The 19,746-nt window shown below is 45.0% G+C and overlaps 1 protein-coding gene across 1 annotated transcript in view; it reads left to right on the forward strand.

The window, feature by feature from the left end:
• The first annotated feature begins 3,549 nt into the window (after positions 1-3,549).
• LOC101346524 (immunoglobulin lambda-1 light chain-like) overlaps positions 3,550-19,746 on the forward strand; it is a 141,422-nt gene continuing 125,225 nt past the window's right edge. The window contains 2 exon segments of the mRNA XM_023740524.1: positions 3,550-3,595; positions 3,715-4,011. Coding sequence (XP_023596292.1) covers positions 3,550-3,595; positions 3,715-4,011 — 343 coding nt within the window.

The following is a 19,746-nucleotide window of genomic DNA, read 5'->3' on the forward strand; positions in this document are numbered from 1 at the left end:
CATTTACTCTGGCTTTTTGGAGTTAATGCACATAGAAAAAGCAAGTGCTTCCATGTGCATGGGCACCTCACTTCTAATGAATGTGGTCTCTAAGGGTTCTTCTTGGCAGAGGGCTGCAGGGTGTGCCCAGGGTTGGAAGGTCAGGGAGACACAGTCATTTCACAGAAAAGAGGTCACTGCAGGGCTGGCTAGCACCAGATGTGAGAACAGCTTGGGCTTCTTTTGGTGAATCAAATAGATTAATGGGCACCAATATCAGTAATATAGTTTCCTCTTTAGATTCTTTCCACCTAGACATGCAGCCACAAACAACTTATCTTGTAGTTTTGAATCAATGTGTAGCAAAGCAACAAATGAGATGATTAAAAAAGAGCAATGTGTCCATTTGGTGAGGACACCGGTGATGTTAAGCTTAACAGAGGCTCATGGTCAGTGTCTGGATAACCTTCCAAGGCAGTTTGCTGAAGCCCCTTCTTAAGACAACAGGAGAGGTCATGGGGGGATGATAAGGGCCTCCAGACTTGGACATCTGTCCTTGTTGTGTTGTGAGCCAGGAAATAGGTGTTTAGCAGAAATACTGTGAAAGGATTAGGTGCCCCAAATTTTCTAGCTCAGCATGTTGTCACAAGAGTGCATCCAAGAACACATCTCTGGGAGAAAAAACAAAAACAAAAAACTCTTACCATCGAGTCATTTCCAATTCATAGGGATCCTATAGGACAGAGTAAAACTGCCCCATAGAGTTTCCAAGGAGCACCTGGTAGATTCGAACTGCCTACTTTTTGGTTAGCAGCCAAAGCTCTTAACCACTATGCCACCAGTGTTTCCATCTCTGGGAGGAGGAGAGAAAATATGATCATTGTTGACTGATCAGGACATTAAGGCTTGGCTTCACCATGATCAGAACAAACCTAGTACAGATATGAAAGTGCAGGTAAGAATCCAGGGCAGACACACAGAGCAGTACTTCCTTGGGCTTACAAGAAGTCGTCATTGCTGCCAGCACCTTGGCAAGATCAGCTTCCTCTGATACCCATCTCTTGAAGGACCTGGATGGGGACGGTCACTGGAAAGAGGTGGCCCAAACCCGAGGATCTATAATATACCTTGGTATGTTTTTCTTCATGTTCCTTGTGCTTGGGGTTTGTTGAGTTTTTGAATCTGTTCATTCCTCTGTCTCCTCTTTTTCAGGAACTCCAATTTCATGTATACTGTGCCACTTAAAGTTATCCCACTATTCAATTATACTTTTTCATTTTCTTAATTCTTTTTTTATGCATTTTATATTAGACAATTTCTGTTGCTATTTCTGTTACCTTCAAGTCACTGATTTTTTTAGTCCAATGTATAATCTGTTAATAATTCTATCTATTGTAGTTTTCATTTCTAGTAGTTCCAGTTCATACTTCATAATATATTCTATTTCTTTGTTGAGACTATCTCTGTATTCATGTCAAGAGGGTTTGCCCTTACCTATGATAGTTGTTAAATTCTTTGTCAGATAATTCCAATACATCTGTCATCTCAGGATTAGATTCTGTTAAATGTCAGTTTGGGCTATCCCTGGTTCATCATAACCTTTGTAATATTGGAGTCTATCCTGGACATATCCAATATTATTTAGGAAAGTCTGGGTATTGTTTCTATATTAACACCGATATATTTGTATTAGCACATAATTGACCCTGTTGAGTTCAGGCTGCAAGCTCCAATCAGCCTTCTGTGAGTTGTGGTTTCAGTGTTAGTCCAATTTACAAACCTTTGCAGTGCTATTTGAATCTGTCTTAAGTGTGCATCACCCAGTGGCCGTTTTGGGACCTGATCAGTGGTCTAGCTCTAGAATCTCTTCTCAAAGTCTTCCTTATGCTTCTTAGAATCAGATTAATGCATGCACAGTTCAGAACAGATAAACAATTTACAGGGTTTTTTTCCAAGCTTATCCATTTCCGTTAACTCTCCAGTACTTCCCTATTCCTGGGCCTCCCATTTTTTTGCCTCGACCAGAAAACTGGACTTCTGTTACCCTGTACAGCATGCACTTCTTGTAACTGTACTATGTCCTGGACTAAGTAGCAAGGGGACAGAGAGGAACAAAAGCAACCAGGTTTCATGCCACTCTCTTGGGAAATCAGCCCCTCCAAACAGAGAGAAAGTTCCCCTCTCTGAATTTTCAGTGCTTGCAGGCCCCACTGAAATGAGTCCCCTGAAGGTGGTTTGTCATTCTTCCTCCTGATCTGTGGGTGGGAAGACCCTACAAAGGGTTCAGAACCAGACATTGGGGGCTTACAGGTTACAGAGGCTGGGAACAAGGACAAGGCTGCTGCTGAGCCAAGATGTGCCATTTCCTCTGGCTTTTTTAGAGTTATCAATGGAGAAAAATCAGGTGTTTTCACGTAGGTGGGCAGTCTTACTTCCAAACGGTTGTTGTCTCCTAAGTGTTCTTCTTGGTGGAGGGCACTGCGGGGTGTGTTCCAGGTTTGGGGGTCAAGGGGACACAAACATTCCACTGGGAAAAAAATCACTGCTAGTTTGGTGAGTAGCATCTGTGGTCTTAAAAGCTTGCCAGCAGCCATCTAAGATACAACTATTGGTCTCTACTCAACTGAAGCAAAAGAAAAAGAAGGAAACCAAAGACTCAAAGAAGAAACTAGTCTACAGAACCAATAGTCTTCATGAACAATGATATCATCTACCTCCAGACTAGAAGAACTAGATGGTGCCCACCTACCACTACCAACTGTTCCAACCAGGGACTCAGTAGATGGTGCTGGATAGAATGGGAGAAAAACGTAAAACAAAACTCAAATTCCTAAAAAAAGGCCAGACTTACTGGACCGGTAGAGACTAGAGGAACCCCTGAGACTATCACTCAGAGATTCTCTTTAAACTTGGAACTCAAACAACTCCCAGAGATCACCTTTCAGCCAAATAAAAGATTGACCCATAAAATAAATAATATCACCCGTGAGTACTGTGCTTCTCAAAATAATCAGCTAGATTAAACCAAATGGTTAACATTTACCCTAGACCAAAGATGAGAAGGCAAGGGGAGATGCAGAAGCTAGATTAAAAGAAACAGAACAACCAAAATGGAAATAACGAGAATGCTAATATATTGTGAAGAATGTAACCAATGCCACTGAACAATATGTATAGAAAGTGTTAAGTGAGAACCTAATTTCCTGTGTAAACTTTCACCCAAAACACAATGAAATATTTTTAAAAAGAAGAAGAAGAAAAGAGGTAACTGCTGAGCTGAAAACCCATGGAGCATATTTCTACTCATAGAGTCTTTATGAGTTGGTATTAACTCGAAGGCAACATGTTTTTTAATCGATAATATAATTCCCTCAGATACACTTTGCTGTCCAGGAATGCAAGGCGCCCCCAGTAACGGTAAGGAAGTGAGGCAGGGAGAAGCAGATGCAGGAAGCAGATATGCCTGGAGGCCCCTCCTTCATCAGAGAGCAGGGGAAGGGGATAATAGTGGTCTGAGAGCCAGGCCCAGATGGGGATGACAGGACACGGTGCTCTTGGGGAATCTCCACTATGGCCTGGGCTCCGCTCCTCATCACCCTCCTCACTCACAGCACAGGTGAGAGATCCAAGGGAAGAGACCATCAGGGACACTTGGGCAGACCCTTCATCCCTCCTTTTCAGGCTCACCTGGGGCCAGTACTGGACTTACCAGAGTGTGTTTTTCCTTCTTTTCAGGGTCCTAGGCCCAGTCGGCCCTGAGTCAGTCTCCCTCAGTGTCCAAGTCTCTGGGACAGACGGTCACTATCTCCTGTGCTGGAAGCAGCAGTGACATTAGGAAATATAACTATGTCTCCTGGTACCAACAGCACCCTGGCACAGCTCCCAAACTCCGAATTTATAGTGTCAGTAATCGGCTCTCAGGGATCCCTGACCGATTCTCTGGCTCCAAGTCTGGCAGTACAGCCTCCCTGATCATCTCCGGGCTCCAGGCTGTGGACGAGGCTAACTATTACTGTATGTCATATGCCAGCAGTAACACTTACCACAGTGGTTCAAGCCCACGAGGAAGTGAGACAAAAACCTCCCCGAGCTCACAGACTCCCTCCTTCTCTAAAGATGCTTCCTTAACCCTGTGCAGAGGGGCCTTCCAGGAACACAGGTTTAAATTCCAGTTCTCTCTCAGATCTTTTACTCCTTCAAAACAAAATAAAAACAAATAGAAAAAAGTTGTCAATGAGTCGATTCCAACTCATGATGACTCCATGTGTGTCAGAGTAGAAATGTGCCCATAGGGTTTTCAATGGCTGATTTTATCAGAAATAGATAACCAGGTTTTTCTTCTGAGGCACCTCTGGGTGGACTCAAATCTCCAACCTTTCAGTTAGTAGCCAAATGCCTTAACCATTTGCATTACCTAGAGACTCCAAAAAATAAGCAAACAAAAAACACCCTCTCAGATGACTTGTCTGGGGTAAATGGCATCTTCCTCTTTGCCTGTGTGATATGGCCCTGGAATGAGACTCTTTCCAACTCTTCAACATCAGGAACAGAGAGACTAGGAAACACCTGCTCACTGCAGTTCCCAGTTCTCAGTAAAATCTTCCCTTTAATGCCCCATCTGCCCACACCTGTGCAGACCAGCCTGGACACCACTGAAAAAATGACACTATCTCAGTCAATACTGTGTCCACCCTGGTCTACTCAGACGGACCTCTTTGGTGGGTTCTCCTTCTGCATATCTGATGGTGAAACAATAGCAACTAAGAAACTATCTGAAGACGTTGCTGCAGGAAAGGGGAAGATGATGCTTTGCTTTTTAGCGTTCCTCATCTTTGGCCCAATATCCAAGAGAGCTGAGCTGGGAGAGTTGAGTGATAGACTCTGTGATACATCACAATTGCCTTCCCCTTCCATCACTAAGTCCCTGTCCTGGGAACAGCCCTGCAGTTTTCCTGTCTTCCTGTGAGGATGGGCACTTTCCTACAAGGGGAGTCGTTGGGTGGTGCAAATGGTTAATGCATTCAGTTGCTAAACAGAAAGTTGGAGGTTCAAGTCCACCCAGAAGTGCCTCAGAAGAAAGGCCTGATGATTTACTTTCAGCCTCTGAAAACCCTATGGAACACAGTTCTACTCTGAACACATGGAGTCTCAATGAATCGGAGTTGACTCTACAGCAACTGATGGTGGTGTTGGTTCCACAAAAATTTGGTGGTTCTGATGCTTTTCCCTAGGCATTATTAACCTTAACTAATTTCTCTAGTGAACCAATACAGTTTCTAACTGGAATTCTGTTTAATCTAATATTCGTAAGAGTGAGTTAAAAAATACAAGCAGTGGTGGGCTAGGGTCAATTACTAAATTTACTAGAATTTTGTGAGCCAGGTATTAAACACAGCCGTTATTAAAAATTAAATTACATCACCTCCAATTAATTAAAATATATTTACAAGAAAGTGCATTAGTTATCTGATACATACATACATACATACATAGAAACATAGATACATAGATAGATAGCTGCCCTCAAGCCTCTCTGACTCATGGTGACTTTATGTGCAACAAAATGAAACATTGCCCAGTCCTGCATCGTCCTCACAGTCACCAGCGTGTTCGAGTCCATTGTTGTGACTATTGTGCAGATCCATCTTACCAAGGGTTTCCCATGCCCTCATTGGCCCTCCACTTCACCAAAACGACATCATCCTCCAGTGATTGTTCCCCCGATAACGTGTCCAAAGCAAGGGAGTTATACAGTGCTCTATGGTGATCCATAGGCTTTCATTGGCTAATTGTTGAAAGTAGATCAGCAGGCCTTTCTTCCTAATCTATTTTAGTCTGGAAGCTCTGCTTAAACCTGTCCACCGGGGTACCCTTGCTGGTATTTGAAATATTGGTGGCATAGCTTCCAGCATCGCAGCAACACACAAGCCACCACAACACGACAAACTGACATATGGGTAGTGGAGTTACCTATTACTACATAAAAATTACCCAGTGCTTAGCAGATTAAAGTAACAACATTTATCATCTTGTTTCTGTGCATCAGCAATTTGAGAACAGCTTACTTGGGTGGTTCTTGCTTATGGTTGCTCATGAAGTTGCTGTTGGCTGTACTTTATTCATTGAAGATTTAACTAGGGCTGGAGAATCCACTTCTAATATGGCTGATTCACATTCCTGAGAGACTCGTGAGTGCCCTCACAATTGTTTTGTTGGCCTCTTCCAGGGAGAATGATCCAAGAGAGAATGAGTAGCCAAGACAGAAGCTACAATGTTTCCTATAACCTAGTAACAGTACTGGTATGTCATCATTTCTGCCATATTCTATTTGATCACACTAAAGTCAACCTGGCAACAGTGTGGGATAAGACTATGTGAGTGTATGAACATAAGGAGACAGGGATCATTAGATACGGTCTTGAAAGTTGAAAGTTTATTACACACAAAGGTAATAAATACTCAAAACACATCATTTCCTAATTGTTTTTCTACATACTATTACCTAAGCTCTTGAGGACATTTACATCTATTTCATCTGTATGGTGGAAATACTATATAATGGTGCAGTTCTCTCACCTGTTATTGTAAATAAGTTTTATTGCAACACAACCACACTCATTCATTTTTGTGTTGTCTATGAATACATTCATACTAGAACAGTAAAGGTGAGTAGTTGCAATTGAGCCTATGGCCTCAAAGTGTAAATTATTTATTATCTTGGGCTTTTACAGGAAAAGTTGGAAGATCTCTCATCCAGTGGGATCTGGATACCAAGTTACAAAGATTTGATGCACACATGAGTATTTCCTTGGGAATAAACCAGAATGATTGGAGCAGAATGTTTAAATACACACCTACACATTTCTTGAGAGAATCTTCCCAAGAACTATTAAACCTTCATTTTATGTTTTTTAGGAAATCTCTGCTGCTATCCCTCCTGTTAAATATTAAATAAAAATTAAATGGCTATTTGTGCCAGGTGCAAAACTTTTCTGAGAAGAATAAATCAAAATAGCTAATTTTGTCAGGTACAAACCTTGAAAGAACAGGGAGTTTTCAAAATGTTCTAACCATAGGAACTTTCTCAGAAAAACTGCTTGATACTGAAGGATGTTTCTGATGCACCATATAGACTCCACAAATTCCCATCAGAAAAGTGTGCTTACAAAGCCAATGACAGAAAGGCCCCCTCTTTGCAAGACCCTCCTATCAATTCAAGACATACCTAAGATCCAATCATTGTAACCTCCCTACTGGAAATCCCCTCATTGTCTTTGAAGCCCTTCTGCTTGTACTGCTAAAATGAGCCCCTTACCACTTTCGGTGTGGTAGGCTCCTGTTGGAGAATAGATTTTCACTCAATAAACTCTGTGAACTCTGATTTGTTCATCACATTTTTCTTTCCACACTTCCATCAAGTAATTTCTAGATTATGAAAACTAAGTAATTTACATGTCTTTATCCCCTTTGATTTTATTTGTAAACTGCAAAAGGTCATTTTGTTTCTTGCTTGACAGTTGCATTTTTTCTTATTTTTGTTTCTTTCTATCATGTATTGGCAAGGTCATTCAGAAAAACTTGAAGCAAACATAGTGATGCTAGCAGCTACGGTGTCCCAAGGCCATGCCTAGTGCAGACAGCCAGACAGAACAGAGGACTAGTTCAGGGGGCAGCAAACTAAGGACCACAGAAACTAAATTACAGATATCGTTTATACGCATGAGTGTTTCCTAGGAAAGAAATCAGAATAACTGGAGTAGAATGTTGAAATATACACATTTGTTTCTGAGGTTTGTTTTTTGCAGGAAGAAGGTGGACCTTGAGATTCTTTCCCTAGGGAATCTCTCCTGAAGAACCAAGAAACAAAGTTCCCATTCACAGCCTCAAAATCCAGGTGAAAATCCAGTTCTATTTCCCATCCTAATGGTTTTTACCACTACCTGCCGCCATTTTGTTGTGGTTGTTAGTACCCTGATAGTTGGCTAAACACTTTTATAAAAATGACTGGTATGTGTTAAACCTAAAGAACTTGCTCAGCATTCAAATGAAAAGATAAGTGAAAACCCTCTATCACTTGAACATCATCTCCAAACAGCCCATTTCCTTCCCTCATCCTGCAAAGCCACCATTTAGCTCTTTCCATTTTTGGAATAGGCTCACTATTTTATGTGTTAGAACATTATGACATGCTGTGCTACAATGACAACAAAATATTTACTTAGAACTTTAGCACCTCATAGGATATCTCATCCCTCCATTTATTTCAGGGTGAATGATAGGCGCTTCCCATCCTTTGAAGTATGAGCCATCTTTGATTGTTTATGCAGAGTTCTTGGGTGAAGAATACTTTATCTCAGGAAGGCAGTGAGCTCAGAGTTCCAGTTCTTTGAATATGGTCAGAGATGACAGGTACAAAGTCCTGGAGTATGCAGACACAATTCCAGTTTGTTAAGACAACCCTGGAGCTGGTATCTTGGGGCAACCCTTGAGGAGCACCAGACATAATTAGTGACCGAGTCTGCTCTGGATGGAGCCAGAGGGAGAACAAGTGGAGATCAGAGACTCATAGAAAAGAAAAGACCTTGGGAGAGAGGACTGGAGCTAGGATATGAAGGAGGTGCACAGGGCAAGAGGCAGAGTTGAAGCTCTTGTTTTCTGGCACTCGCTTAGCCCTGTTTCTTGGTGGTAAGACTCCAGGGGAACCAGGGCGCACCAAGGGTCTGCATCCTGAGGCTGTTGGAGCCTCAAAGGATTGCGTTGCTCATCATGGGCTTGTGTGAGGTCCACAAAGCTGTGTCTTCCCAAGGGGGCACACTCAGTGGTCTATTGATACCCACCAAGTCTCATCTCTGTAGACAAGTGAAACTCTAGGCCTCTGGGGCGACTGAGGACTGTGGGAGAAAAAAGTGAAATACATGAGGCTACATCCTCTATGAAAAGACAGGGAGAGATGACAGAAGAGGGGAAGGGAAGCTCTTTGAACCATTCACTTTGTGGTCTAGGATCCTCTTCTCTGACTTCTCATCACTGCATTGTTGGCCAAGTCCCTAATTTCATTGTAAAGCCAGAATTGCATTTTTCCCAGAGAAATACGTTTAAAACAAAAGGGGCTCTTATGACATTCCTAGGTTTTTAGTTTCCAAGGATTAATGGATAGTAGTGAAGAAGGATGAATGAAGGAATCTAGTATATCCTCACAGGGTTGGGCATGGTGCCCCCTGCAGCTGTGCAACGAGGATCACAGAAGGGAGAGGCCCCCAGAACCTCAGCTTCCATTGCTGTCCAGAGACACAGTGGTCCCCAGTCAAGGCCCAGGTCATGTAGGGGTGGGGAGAAGAAGGTGCAGGAAGCAGATTTGCATGGAGACCCCTTTCCCTTATCCAAGAGCACGGGAGAGGATAAGAAAGGTCTGAGAAGCCAGGCCCAGAAGGAGGTGACAGGACACAGAGCTCTTGGGGGGCATCCACTATGGCCTGGGCTCCGCTCTTCCTCACCCTCGTCACTCACCACACAGGTGAGATCCAAGGGAAGGAACCTTTGGGAACGCCTGGGATGATCCTTTGTCCCTCCTGCTCAGGCTCACCTGGGGCCAGTACCGGACTCATCAGAGTGTGTTTTGCCTCTTTGCAGAGTCCTGGGCCCCGTCTGCCCTGACAGCTTCTTTCGATGTCCAAGACTCAGGGACAGATAGTCACCATCTCCAGCTCTGGAAGCAGCAGTGACATTGAGGGTTATAACGACATGTCCTGGTTCCAAAAACTCCCGCACAGTACCTCCAAACTCTTAATTTATGGGGCAAATCTCAGCCCTCAGAAATCCCTGATCACTTCTCTGGCTCCAAGTCCAGCAACACGATCTCCCTGACCATCTCGGGTCTCCAGCCTGAGGATGCGGCTGATTGTTACTGCTGCGTATACATGGGCAGTGGCAATTTCCACAGCGGTCTATGTTCATCGGGAAGTAAGACAAAAAGAGTCTCTGAGCTCATGGTCTTCCTCCTGCTCTGAATATGGGTTCCTCTACCCTGCAGAGAGGGGCCTTAAGGCAAGAATGCCTTGAAATTTCAGTTCTCTCACAGGATCTGTCCTCCTTAGACATGAAGTCCAAAAGTAAACACATCTCAGGTGAATTGTCTAAGACAATGACACCTTCCCCTTTGCCTATGGAACATGGCCCCAGGATGTGACTTGATCCAACTCTTCAACATCAGGAACAGAGAGACTAGGAGATGCTTCCTCAGAACAGTTCTCACAGTTCTTAGGAAAATTCTCCCTTTAATGCCTCCATTTCTCCACACTTGTGCAAAGCAGCCTGGACACAGCTCTCCAAAAATGTTGTTGTTTTAGTCAAATTCGTGTCCACCATGGTTGTGATCATTAAGGCTGTGTGTCAACTTGGCTGGGCCATTACTGTCAGTGGTTTGGCAGTTATGATGCAGTTTGGCTGTCATATAGTGGATGTGATCACCTCCATGATGAGATTTGGTAGAATGTGATCACCTCCATGATGGATTATGCTGTGAGTAGCCAATCAGTTGAAAGGGAGTTTCCTTGGGGGTGTGGCCTGCATCCAATATAGGTGGGCTTTCTGACAGGGCTCTGAGGCTTTTTCTCACACTGTATCCTGCAGCTGGCTTCTGTTTGAACTCCAGTTCTTGAGACTTAAGCTAGCAGTTTACCTGCTGTCTTGGCTGCCGACCTTGGGATTCATAGGTCTTCCCAGCCTGTGAGCAAGAGCCCTGTTGTCTGACTTGCCAATCCTGGGTTCCCCAGCCCCTGCAACTACGTGAATCAGGAGAAGCCTCCAGCTTGACCCACGGTCTTGGGACGTTTCAGCGTCTACAACCACATGAGCCATTTCCTTGATATAAATCTCTCTATATATATGTTTATATGCTTTACTGGTTTTGCTTCTCTAGAGAACCCAGCCTAAGACAATGATCTACTCAAGATGTCAATCCTTGGTGGGACTTTCTTATCCACGTCTGTTAGTGAAGCAATAGCAACTTCGTAAAGATCTCAAAATGTTGCTGATGGAATAAGAACAAAAGAGGAAGATGTTGCTTTGCTTTTTAGTGCCCCTTATATTTGATCCAATATCCAAGGGTGCTGAGCTGGGAGATTTGAGGGACAGGCTCTATGGTATGTCCCCTTCCATCACTGAGCCTCTGTACTGGAAACAGCCCTGTAGGGGGTCCTGTTTCTCCTTGACGATGGACAAACTCTTTCCAAATGGCTCTTCTGTCCCATAAGGGAGGAGAGATCACCCGGATGTGTCCCTGAGGATTCTCAAGGGTATCTGACTTCCATGGTGAGACACCCCAGTTTCTAGCTCGAGTTCCAGTTATAATGAGTCACTGAGTGTACATATGCACATACACATAAATGTCTGTGAGGAATTTATGAACCTGGGTTTACTCTCCAGAAAGACCTCATAGGGTGACAACTCTTCTTTGTTTGATGGGACATTCATGATTTTATCTCTAAGAGTCCCATGTTCCAGAAGCGCCCTCAGTCTGGGGAAATCAGCTTAGTTGTTCACCCTACATAATAAATCAAGCTTCCCATAATGCTGTCTCCTTTTTTTTTTTTCCAAAATCCCTTGTCCAGATATGTTCAAGTCCTAACCCCTAGTATCCGTGAATGGGACCTTATTTGGAAATAGTGTCTTTGGAGATGTAATTAGTTACATTAACATGAGTTTATACTGATGTAGGTGGGCCCTAATCCAATACGATTGGTATCGTTTTAAGAAGACAAGAGACCAGAGGGAAAACGGCCATATGGAGATGGAGGCAGACATTGGAGTCACGCTGTCACAAGCCAAGGAATGCGTGGTACCACTAGAAGCTAGAAGTGAGGAAAGAGTCCTCCTCTAGAACCTTCAAAAAAATTAACACAATCAAAACTCTATTTTAGACTTGTAGCCCCTAGAACTGTGAGACAATAAATTTCTGTTGTAAAAAAAAAAAAAATCCCTTGTCCTCTTTTTTCCCCAGTAAACAGTTTCTTCATGCTTTAATCATCTTCTGTTGGAACATGTACTCACACTGACCCTAAGCAACTGGGTCACAGCAGCCAGTGGATAGGGCCCTTACTGTTGGATTCACAATAATGTTTGAATCACGGCCTCTTGTTTGTGTGAGTCTGGTTAGAGGCCGAGACTGCTCTAAGGTGTGTTCAAGTGGAGAAAGCCAGTAGAAGAGAGAGGGGCCACTCTTCTGGTTTTCATCTGAAGCCTCTTAGTGTAATCATTTTTGGGGGAGAAGTTTTCATTCTGGAAAGACCAATCAGCCCTAATTACAGTCTTTCCCCATATCCATTTCTTTCTAGAAAAACACACTTGTTCAATCATATCTCTGTTGATGGAAAAGACTTTACCTAAGGAAGGGGTACAACTGTGAGGTGAGATAGTCTCAATGTTCACAAGGAAACAATAGAAAGAAGAGTCATGTCCTCCTGTGACAGACAGACAGGCTCTGATGAGAAGTCTCTGGAGCTGGGACCCTCAGGCCAATCTTGACCGTAGATCATCAAACAAATCATCCAACACTGGAATTTCTCTCTGCTTTCCATTAGATTGTTCCCAATCCTGACCGAGCTGTCTCTCCATCTGATATATTTTTTCTTTCAAGCTTTTGGGAAGCCATCAGTCTTCTCCTCATCCATTTTCTAATCCAGGCTTTCCGGTAGGGTTGGTTTCATTTCTTAGCTAAAACTCTCCAGCCCTAAGCTGAGAGCTACCTCATAAGCAATAACCTGTGACAAGGTTGTCCTGGGACAGGAAAATGGTCTGAGGAGAGTATCTGGGCCATCTGCTGTGGTAGGTGACACATTATAAGCTGGAGGGAGCTGGAGGACACAGGGAAAAGGAAATGGGTAGGGTTAGGAGACCAGGGGGCCTGGCATTGGTCTGGTAGGGATGAGGGAGGATTGGAGAGGGATAGAGCTTGGATTCTAGGCTGTCTCTCAGTTGTCTCCCTGGCGTTTGGATCCATTCCCTGAGCCCACCGGAGGTCAGTGGGTGCCTAGATTTGAGTAGGTAATTGTGCTTTACCCTGGCCTGTGGAAAGTCCCAAAAGTGGCTTTCTTTTGGGCCCTTTTTTGAGCGTCTGTTTGTAATGCAAGGCAGAGAAGAAGCAAGTCCTTGAGGATAAGGGGATGTTGGGGCTTGTGGTAGGAAAGGGCCTGGACAATCCCAAGATCAGGAGGAGCAGAAGAAATTCCTGGAGGCTAAATCAGAGAAAACTGGTGGGAAAGGAGGGACTCAGGCTTGAAAGAAATCAAGGAAGAATTCTGGGCTCACTGGGAGTGTGGACAGAGGCCAGTAAAAGATGCTCTGTAGGGGAGCAGGAGCCAGTTGACGTTGCACAGACCCATGGTTGCCATGTGGAGAGCAGAGTGTAGACCTCAAAGTGGAGGCTGGGTAGATGGTGAGGTCTCAGGGTCACAGTACAGCCGTGGAGAGGACGGGACGGTCTGGGACTCCTAGAAGGGAGCATCAGCCAACACAGTGGATCAGAGATGGGAATGAGGTGACAACAGGGGTGGGGACATGTCCTTGAGGTTTGAGTTGAGCCACGGGATGTTTGATGATCTCCTGTATGAGGTGAGAAGTGTAGGAGCAAAGCAGGAATGTAGGAAGGAGTTAGTTCTGCTTGAGCTCATGGTGTTTAATGAGGAAGAAAGACAGATGTTAGGAAGAAGTAGATGTCTCCAGTGTCGAATGAAACAGCAGGAAACAAAATAACATAGATAACATGATCTTATTTATGCAAAATATTGTATATGTGTATATTTTGTGAGTGTATTTCTTCATGTATATATTTATAATATACATATTTATAATATCCATGTACTAACTCATTGTTGTAAGTAATATAACCAAATGCCTCCATGGTCCCTCCCTCTGCTGGGACTGGAAATAGGCAGGTAAGCAAACCAAATGGCCCCACCTCATAGAACATATAGAGCCTGGAGGCCAGACCACATACATGAGTGAACTCCATATACGTGGCAGATGGCACTGATCTCACCCCATCTGGAGCAAAGGAGAAAGAAGAAAATCAAAGACACAGGGGGAAAGATTAGCTCAAAGGACTAAAGGACAACAACTAAAACAGACTCCACCAGACTGAGTCCAGTACAACTAGATGGTGCCTGGCTACTACCACTGACTGCTCTGACAGGGATCACAATAGAAGTTCCTGGAAAGAGCTGGAGAAAAATGTAGAACAAAATTCTAACTCATAAAAAAAAAACCATACTCACTGGTCTGACAGAGACTGGAGAAACCCCGAGAGTATGGCCCCCTGACACCCATATAGCTCAATAATGAAGTCACTCCTGAGGTTCATCCTTCAGCTAAATATTAGACAGGCCAATAAAACAAAATGAGATTAAATGGGCACACCAGCCCAGGGGCAAGGGCGAGAACGCTGGAGGGAACAGGAAAGCTGGTAGTGCAGAACCCAAGGTCGAGAAGGGGAGTGCTGACATGTCGTGGGGTTGGCAACTGATGTCACAAAACAACACGTGTATTAATTGTTTAATGAGAGTACAATTAAAAAAAATTTTTTTTTTAAATATGTGGCAGATGGAGACACCCAAAAAGATGGTCACAAAAATGGAGATACTGCTGAGTTCTGGGGTTTCATTTCTCCTCTACATTTCTGCACTTTTTCGTAGGTACTATGAGCTGATATGGTTTTTATAATCTGCTATGATAATCCATATGTATTCCTTTGAATGGAGCAAGAGTCACCATGCACGGCCTTGAGGAGAAGATGAGGACAGTCTAGGGAAAAGAACCAGAGGAGGGAGGCCAGGGCAAACAGACTTTTGTTCTTCCTCATTCCAGGAATGAGGAGAGGACAGCTGAGGCTGAACATTGAAGGTCGGGTCAAAAGAGTGCCTGTGAGGAGCAGTGAGCCCAGAGGTTCATGAACAGTTTACGGAGTTTTCTCCCCGAGCTTATCCATCTCCACAATCTCCCCAGTATTTACCATTTCCTTGGGCCTCCCGTTTTTGGTGCTCTGGCAAGAAACATGGGATTTACTTACCCCGTGATACTCTATTTCCTATGACTGTCGCATGTGCAGGGCAAAGCAGCAAGAGGACAGAGAGGAACAAAAGCAACCAGGTTTCACGCCACCTTCTTGGGAGATCAGCCCCTCCAACCAGAGAGGAGCACTCCCCTCTCTCTCAGTTTCTGGTGTCTGCAGGACCAACTGAGATGACTACCCTAAGAGTGGCTTGTCATTCTTTCTCCAGATCTGTGGGTAGGGAAGACCCTACAGAGTGTTCATCACCAAGTTGTGGAGGCAGAAGGAACACGGAGACTGGGGATATGGGCAAAGCTGCCACCTGAGCCAAGACCTGCTGTTTACTCTGGTTTTTTGGAGTTGCCAGATGGAGAAAAATAGGTGTTTCCATGTGGGTGGGCAGCCTTATTTGCTCATAGTGGTGGCCCCCAAGGGTTTGCCTGGTGTAGGTCTCCATGAGGTGTTCTCCAGGCCTGTGAGGGTTAGGGTGTCATGGTCACTTCAGAGCAGAGAGAACTCTGCAAGGCCAGGCACTCACCAACCTGAGAGATGTCAGGAGACCCCTCTCTCGTAGATTAATCAGGTAAGAACAAAGGTAAGATTTTACATGAGGGGATGACACTCAGAAAAATATATGAGAAAAAGTGTTAATCCCTCAGCTCTGCTCTGCTGTCCAGGGATACTGGGGCCCCCACTAAAGGACAAGGATCAGGTAGGGGTGAGGAGAGGCAGATTTAGGACGCAGATTTCCATGGAAGCCCCTCCCATATCAGGGGCAGGGGGAGACGTAAGAGAGGTCTGAGAAGACAGGCCCATATGAGGGTGATAGGACACAGTTCTCTTGGGGCATATCCACTGTGTCCTGGCCTCTGCTCCTTTTCACCCTCCTCAGTCATTGCACAGGTGAGATCCAAGAGAAGGGACATCAGGAACACCTGGGCTGATCCTTGTCCCTCCTCCTCAGGCTCACCTGGGGCCAGTACTGGACTCACCAGAGTATGTTTTTTCCTCTTTCCAGCTTCTTGGGCCCAGTCTGCCCTGACTCAGCTTCCCTTAGTATCTGGGGCTCTGGGACAGACGGTCACCATGTCCTGCTCTGGAAGCAGCAACAACATTGGGGGTTACAGCCTTGTATCCTTGTACCAATAGCACTTGGGCACAGCCCCCAAACTCCTCATTTATGATGCCAGTTCTCAGCCCTCAGGGATCCCTGACTGATTCTCTGGCTCCAAGTCTGGCAGCATGGCCCCCCGACCATCTTTAGGCTCCAGGTTGAGGACGAGGCTGCCACTGTATGTCATATGCTGGCAGTAACACCACAGTGGTCCAGGCCCATGGGGAAGTGAGACCAAAACCTCCCCAAAATACTTGGGGTGTCTTGCTGTCTCATTACTGTGCAGCTGTGGCCTAACCTCCAGCCCTCATCCTTCTCATGACAAGGCTCTAGGGGGCACTGTAGGTGAACTCATGGCACATATATGACTGCTGGTCTGGACTTGACAGGTTGATCTTCTCCAGTTCCTTCAGGACAGGGACAGAAGGGAGGCCGAGACCAGCTCAGAGCAGCCACAAGCCCCCGTCAGTGCTGCTCTCTCACACACCCACAAGGTTTGGCCCCACCACTGTCTGGTTGACACTAAAGGCCAGGTCTAATTCAATGTGTCCCCATCATACTTTGGTTTAGCTTCACATCAGGGGGTCTGTGTTCTCAAGTCTATTGAGAAGCCCTAAGCACTGAGCAGAGCCCTGAAGGTTTGCTGTGGGAATGAAGGACAGGGAAGGAATGGATCTGAGTGATTTGTCATCTCTCTCCTTAAGGGAACACTGAAGAGCTTCTTCCTAGGGGCCAAGCTGTGGAGAATGGAGTGACAGACGCTGTGGATGGACATACTTCTGCCTTCAGTTCCCTGACCCCTAGGTCTTGAGCCAGCCCCTCACTCTCCCTGTCTCCTTCTAGGGTAGGCCATCTGCAAATTGCTCCTGGTCCTGCCAAAAGTCTCCCACAGTCATCTAACCTCTGTGGTGAAGTGAGTCAACATTTTCTACCAGCAATCTAAGCTTAAATAAAACAAGTGAAAAGAAAGAAATGCATGGATTTATATGTTTATTCAAAGGTTAGTAACCCCCTGAATTCGCCTGGGTTCACTCTTTAGGAGACTTGTTTTCTCAAATCTTCTCACAATATTGTCCCCCAATAATTTCCCTCAAAATATTTTCCACTTAACCTTTCCTTCTTCTGTGCAGTCACCTTTTTCTTGCTTTAAATTGTGTCCTCCTTAGCCAGTGCAGGAAGCTTTTAAGTAGCAGTCTCTCCTGTCCTGGGCAGACAGCCTCACCTGGGTCCTGGTCAGTGGCTGGGCCAACCCTCAGTGGATACCTTAGGAGGGACAGCAAGAGAAGTGGAGGAAGGGGAGGAAGGGATATAGAGCTTTAATCATCCCCTCAGCTGTGTGTCTGGTCCATCCTCTGGGCCCAGAGTTACGGCCACCTTGACCTCCATTGCTGCTGGGACCCTGACCATGGATTGGGCTGAGCAGGATCCTGACTCCCAGGACAAAGGCTATCACGATTTGGGGCCATCTGAAGAACTGAATATCTTGGAAAGCAGATATGGGCCTACCCCATGCAGAGCCTCATCTAGTCTCTTTCCTCATCTCACTCCCCAAACATTTAGTGGGTGGCTTCTGGATACAACAGTCCCCAGTCTGTTTGAACTGTAATTTATAGAGGGATGAATGGGACAAAGCAGGGGAAGGTTCTAGCCCCTGGGCCCAGCCCTGTCCAAAAACATCACCCTCACCCTCCCAGTCACAGCGAGGTCATGGGGGTGACAGGAAAGCAGAGAGTTGGTTGCTGCAGTCAAGGATTTGGGCTTCATGGAGATTCCTGGGGAGGAAATGAAGAGACAAGAAAGAATATAAATCAGATTTAAAATAGCAGATTGAAATTAGAGTTAAGGGTGGTGAAAATGGTTAAGCGCTTGGCTACTAACCAAAAGGCTGGAGGTTTGAGTCCACCAGAGGCACTGCAGAAGAAATGCCTGGCAATCTATTTCTGAAAAATCAACCATTGAAAACTCTATGGAACACAGTTCTACTCTGACATTAATGGGTCACTTGAGTTGGAATCGACTCAAAGGCAACTGGTTTAATGGGAGTTATGAATAAGTTATGATGTTAGGGGGCCTGGATGGGCCTATCTTGGGAACCTCCGAGGTTAGATGCTGTAAGCCTCTCTCCTTGGGCTGTTCAGATTCCTCACGTAAGACAGTTTCTGTCCTTTCTCAGGAGAGGAATTGTCTGCATGCTGGAAATGCTGGGAAGGGGATGAGTCAATTTTGGGGATGGGGTCTCACTTTCCACAGCAGAATCCTGCATCCCTGAAACCCCCCCATATCTGCAGGATTCCCTCAAGGCCAGCGTACTGACCCCCTCCAGATGAGAGGACCGCATGACCTGTCTTGAGAACAAACCACAGAAGCTGATGGGCTGGGGTGTGGGTCCTCTGTGAACCCCTGATGTGCAGTGGGGTGTAGGGACTGGAGAACCCATTGCTTCTCTCTCTGCTCCCCTTATTCTCCTCACTCCCTACTCCCCTCACTCCTGTCTCTGCTTCTGGGGGGACCCTCCAAGGTATCTCAGGGTCAGGATTTGCCTATTCTGAAGCCGGGCCAATAAGCCCTTCTTTAACTCCTTTACAGCTTTCCACAACTTCGTGTTTCTCTCCCATCCTGTCCTTCAAACCCTGGTTTGCATACAATCACTTTAACAGCTTAACTATGATTTTGTCAGAGGGTTAGGAAGGCAAAAAATTAGACTTGTAGTCAGTCTAATCTACCCCCTATCTCAACACCCCAGAGGTGTTTTCTCTGAATTCCTACAGGCCATGTAGACAGGGGTCTCCTGATGCCAGAACAAGACATGGACCCAGAGCAAGCAGAGATATATAATGAGCACTTGGATAAGAGTTGACCTAGTGATGGGGGAGAAGTGTGAGGGAGTATTGTCGTTGACCTCACACATAATTTAATCGTCAGTAGGGTGGGCAGAATATAGGCACCTAAACATGTGCACGTCCTAATCCCAGGAACCTGACAATATATTACCTTACATGGTAAAGGGAAGCTACAAATGTTCTTAAATTCAGCGCATTGAGATGAGGAGATTATGTTGGGTCATCCAGGTGGGCCCAATAAAATCATGAGGTCCATATAAGATGGAGACATGAGGGTAAGATTCAGAGAAGGGGATGTAAGGACAAAATAGAGTGATGGGGCCCTGAGCCAGGGAATGCTGCAACCTCTAGAAACTGGAAAAGGCGTTCTCCTCAGAGCCACCAGTAGGAACACAGCCTGGCTGGCACCCTGAATCCACTCAGTAAGACCCGTCTCAGACTTGTGACCCTCAGAACTATGAGAATGAGAATGTTTCTTTAATCCATTAAGTTTGTGGTGATTTGTTTCAACAGCAACAGGAAACTAATGCAGAGGGGCACAGAGGTGTCTGCAAGGCAGTCCAACATACAAAATTAGTGGTGATCACTGAGTGATGACACACAGTAGAAATGTATTTTCCTTCAAGAAAATCTAACAACGATGACAATAAAAATAGATTTTTTTTAGATATTTTAATACTTTTTTTTTTATAGTACTTCAGGTGTACACGTATTGTTTTATGACATTGTTTAACAAACCCACAACATGTCAACCCTCTCCCTTCTCAACC

The sequence above is a fragment of the Trichechus manatus genome, unplaced genomic scaffold (assembly GCF_000243295.1).
Source record: "Trichechus manatus latirostris isolate Lorelei unplaced genomic scaffold, TriManLat1.0 scaffold00157, whole genome shotgun sequence".
Lineage (NCBI taxonomy): Eukaryota > Metazoa > Chordata > Mammalia > Sirenia > Trichechidae > Trichechus > Trichechus manatus.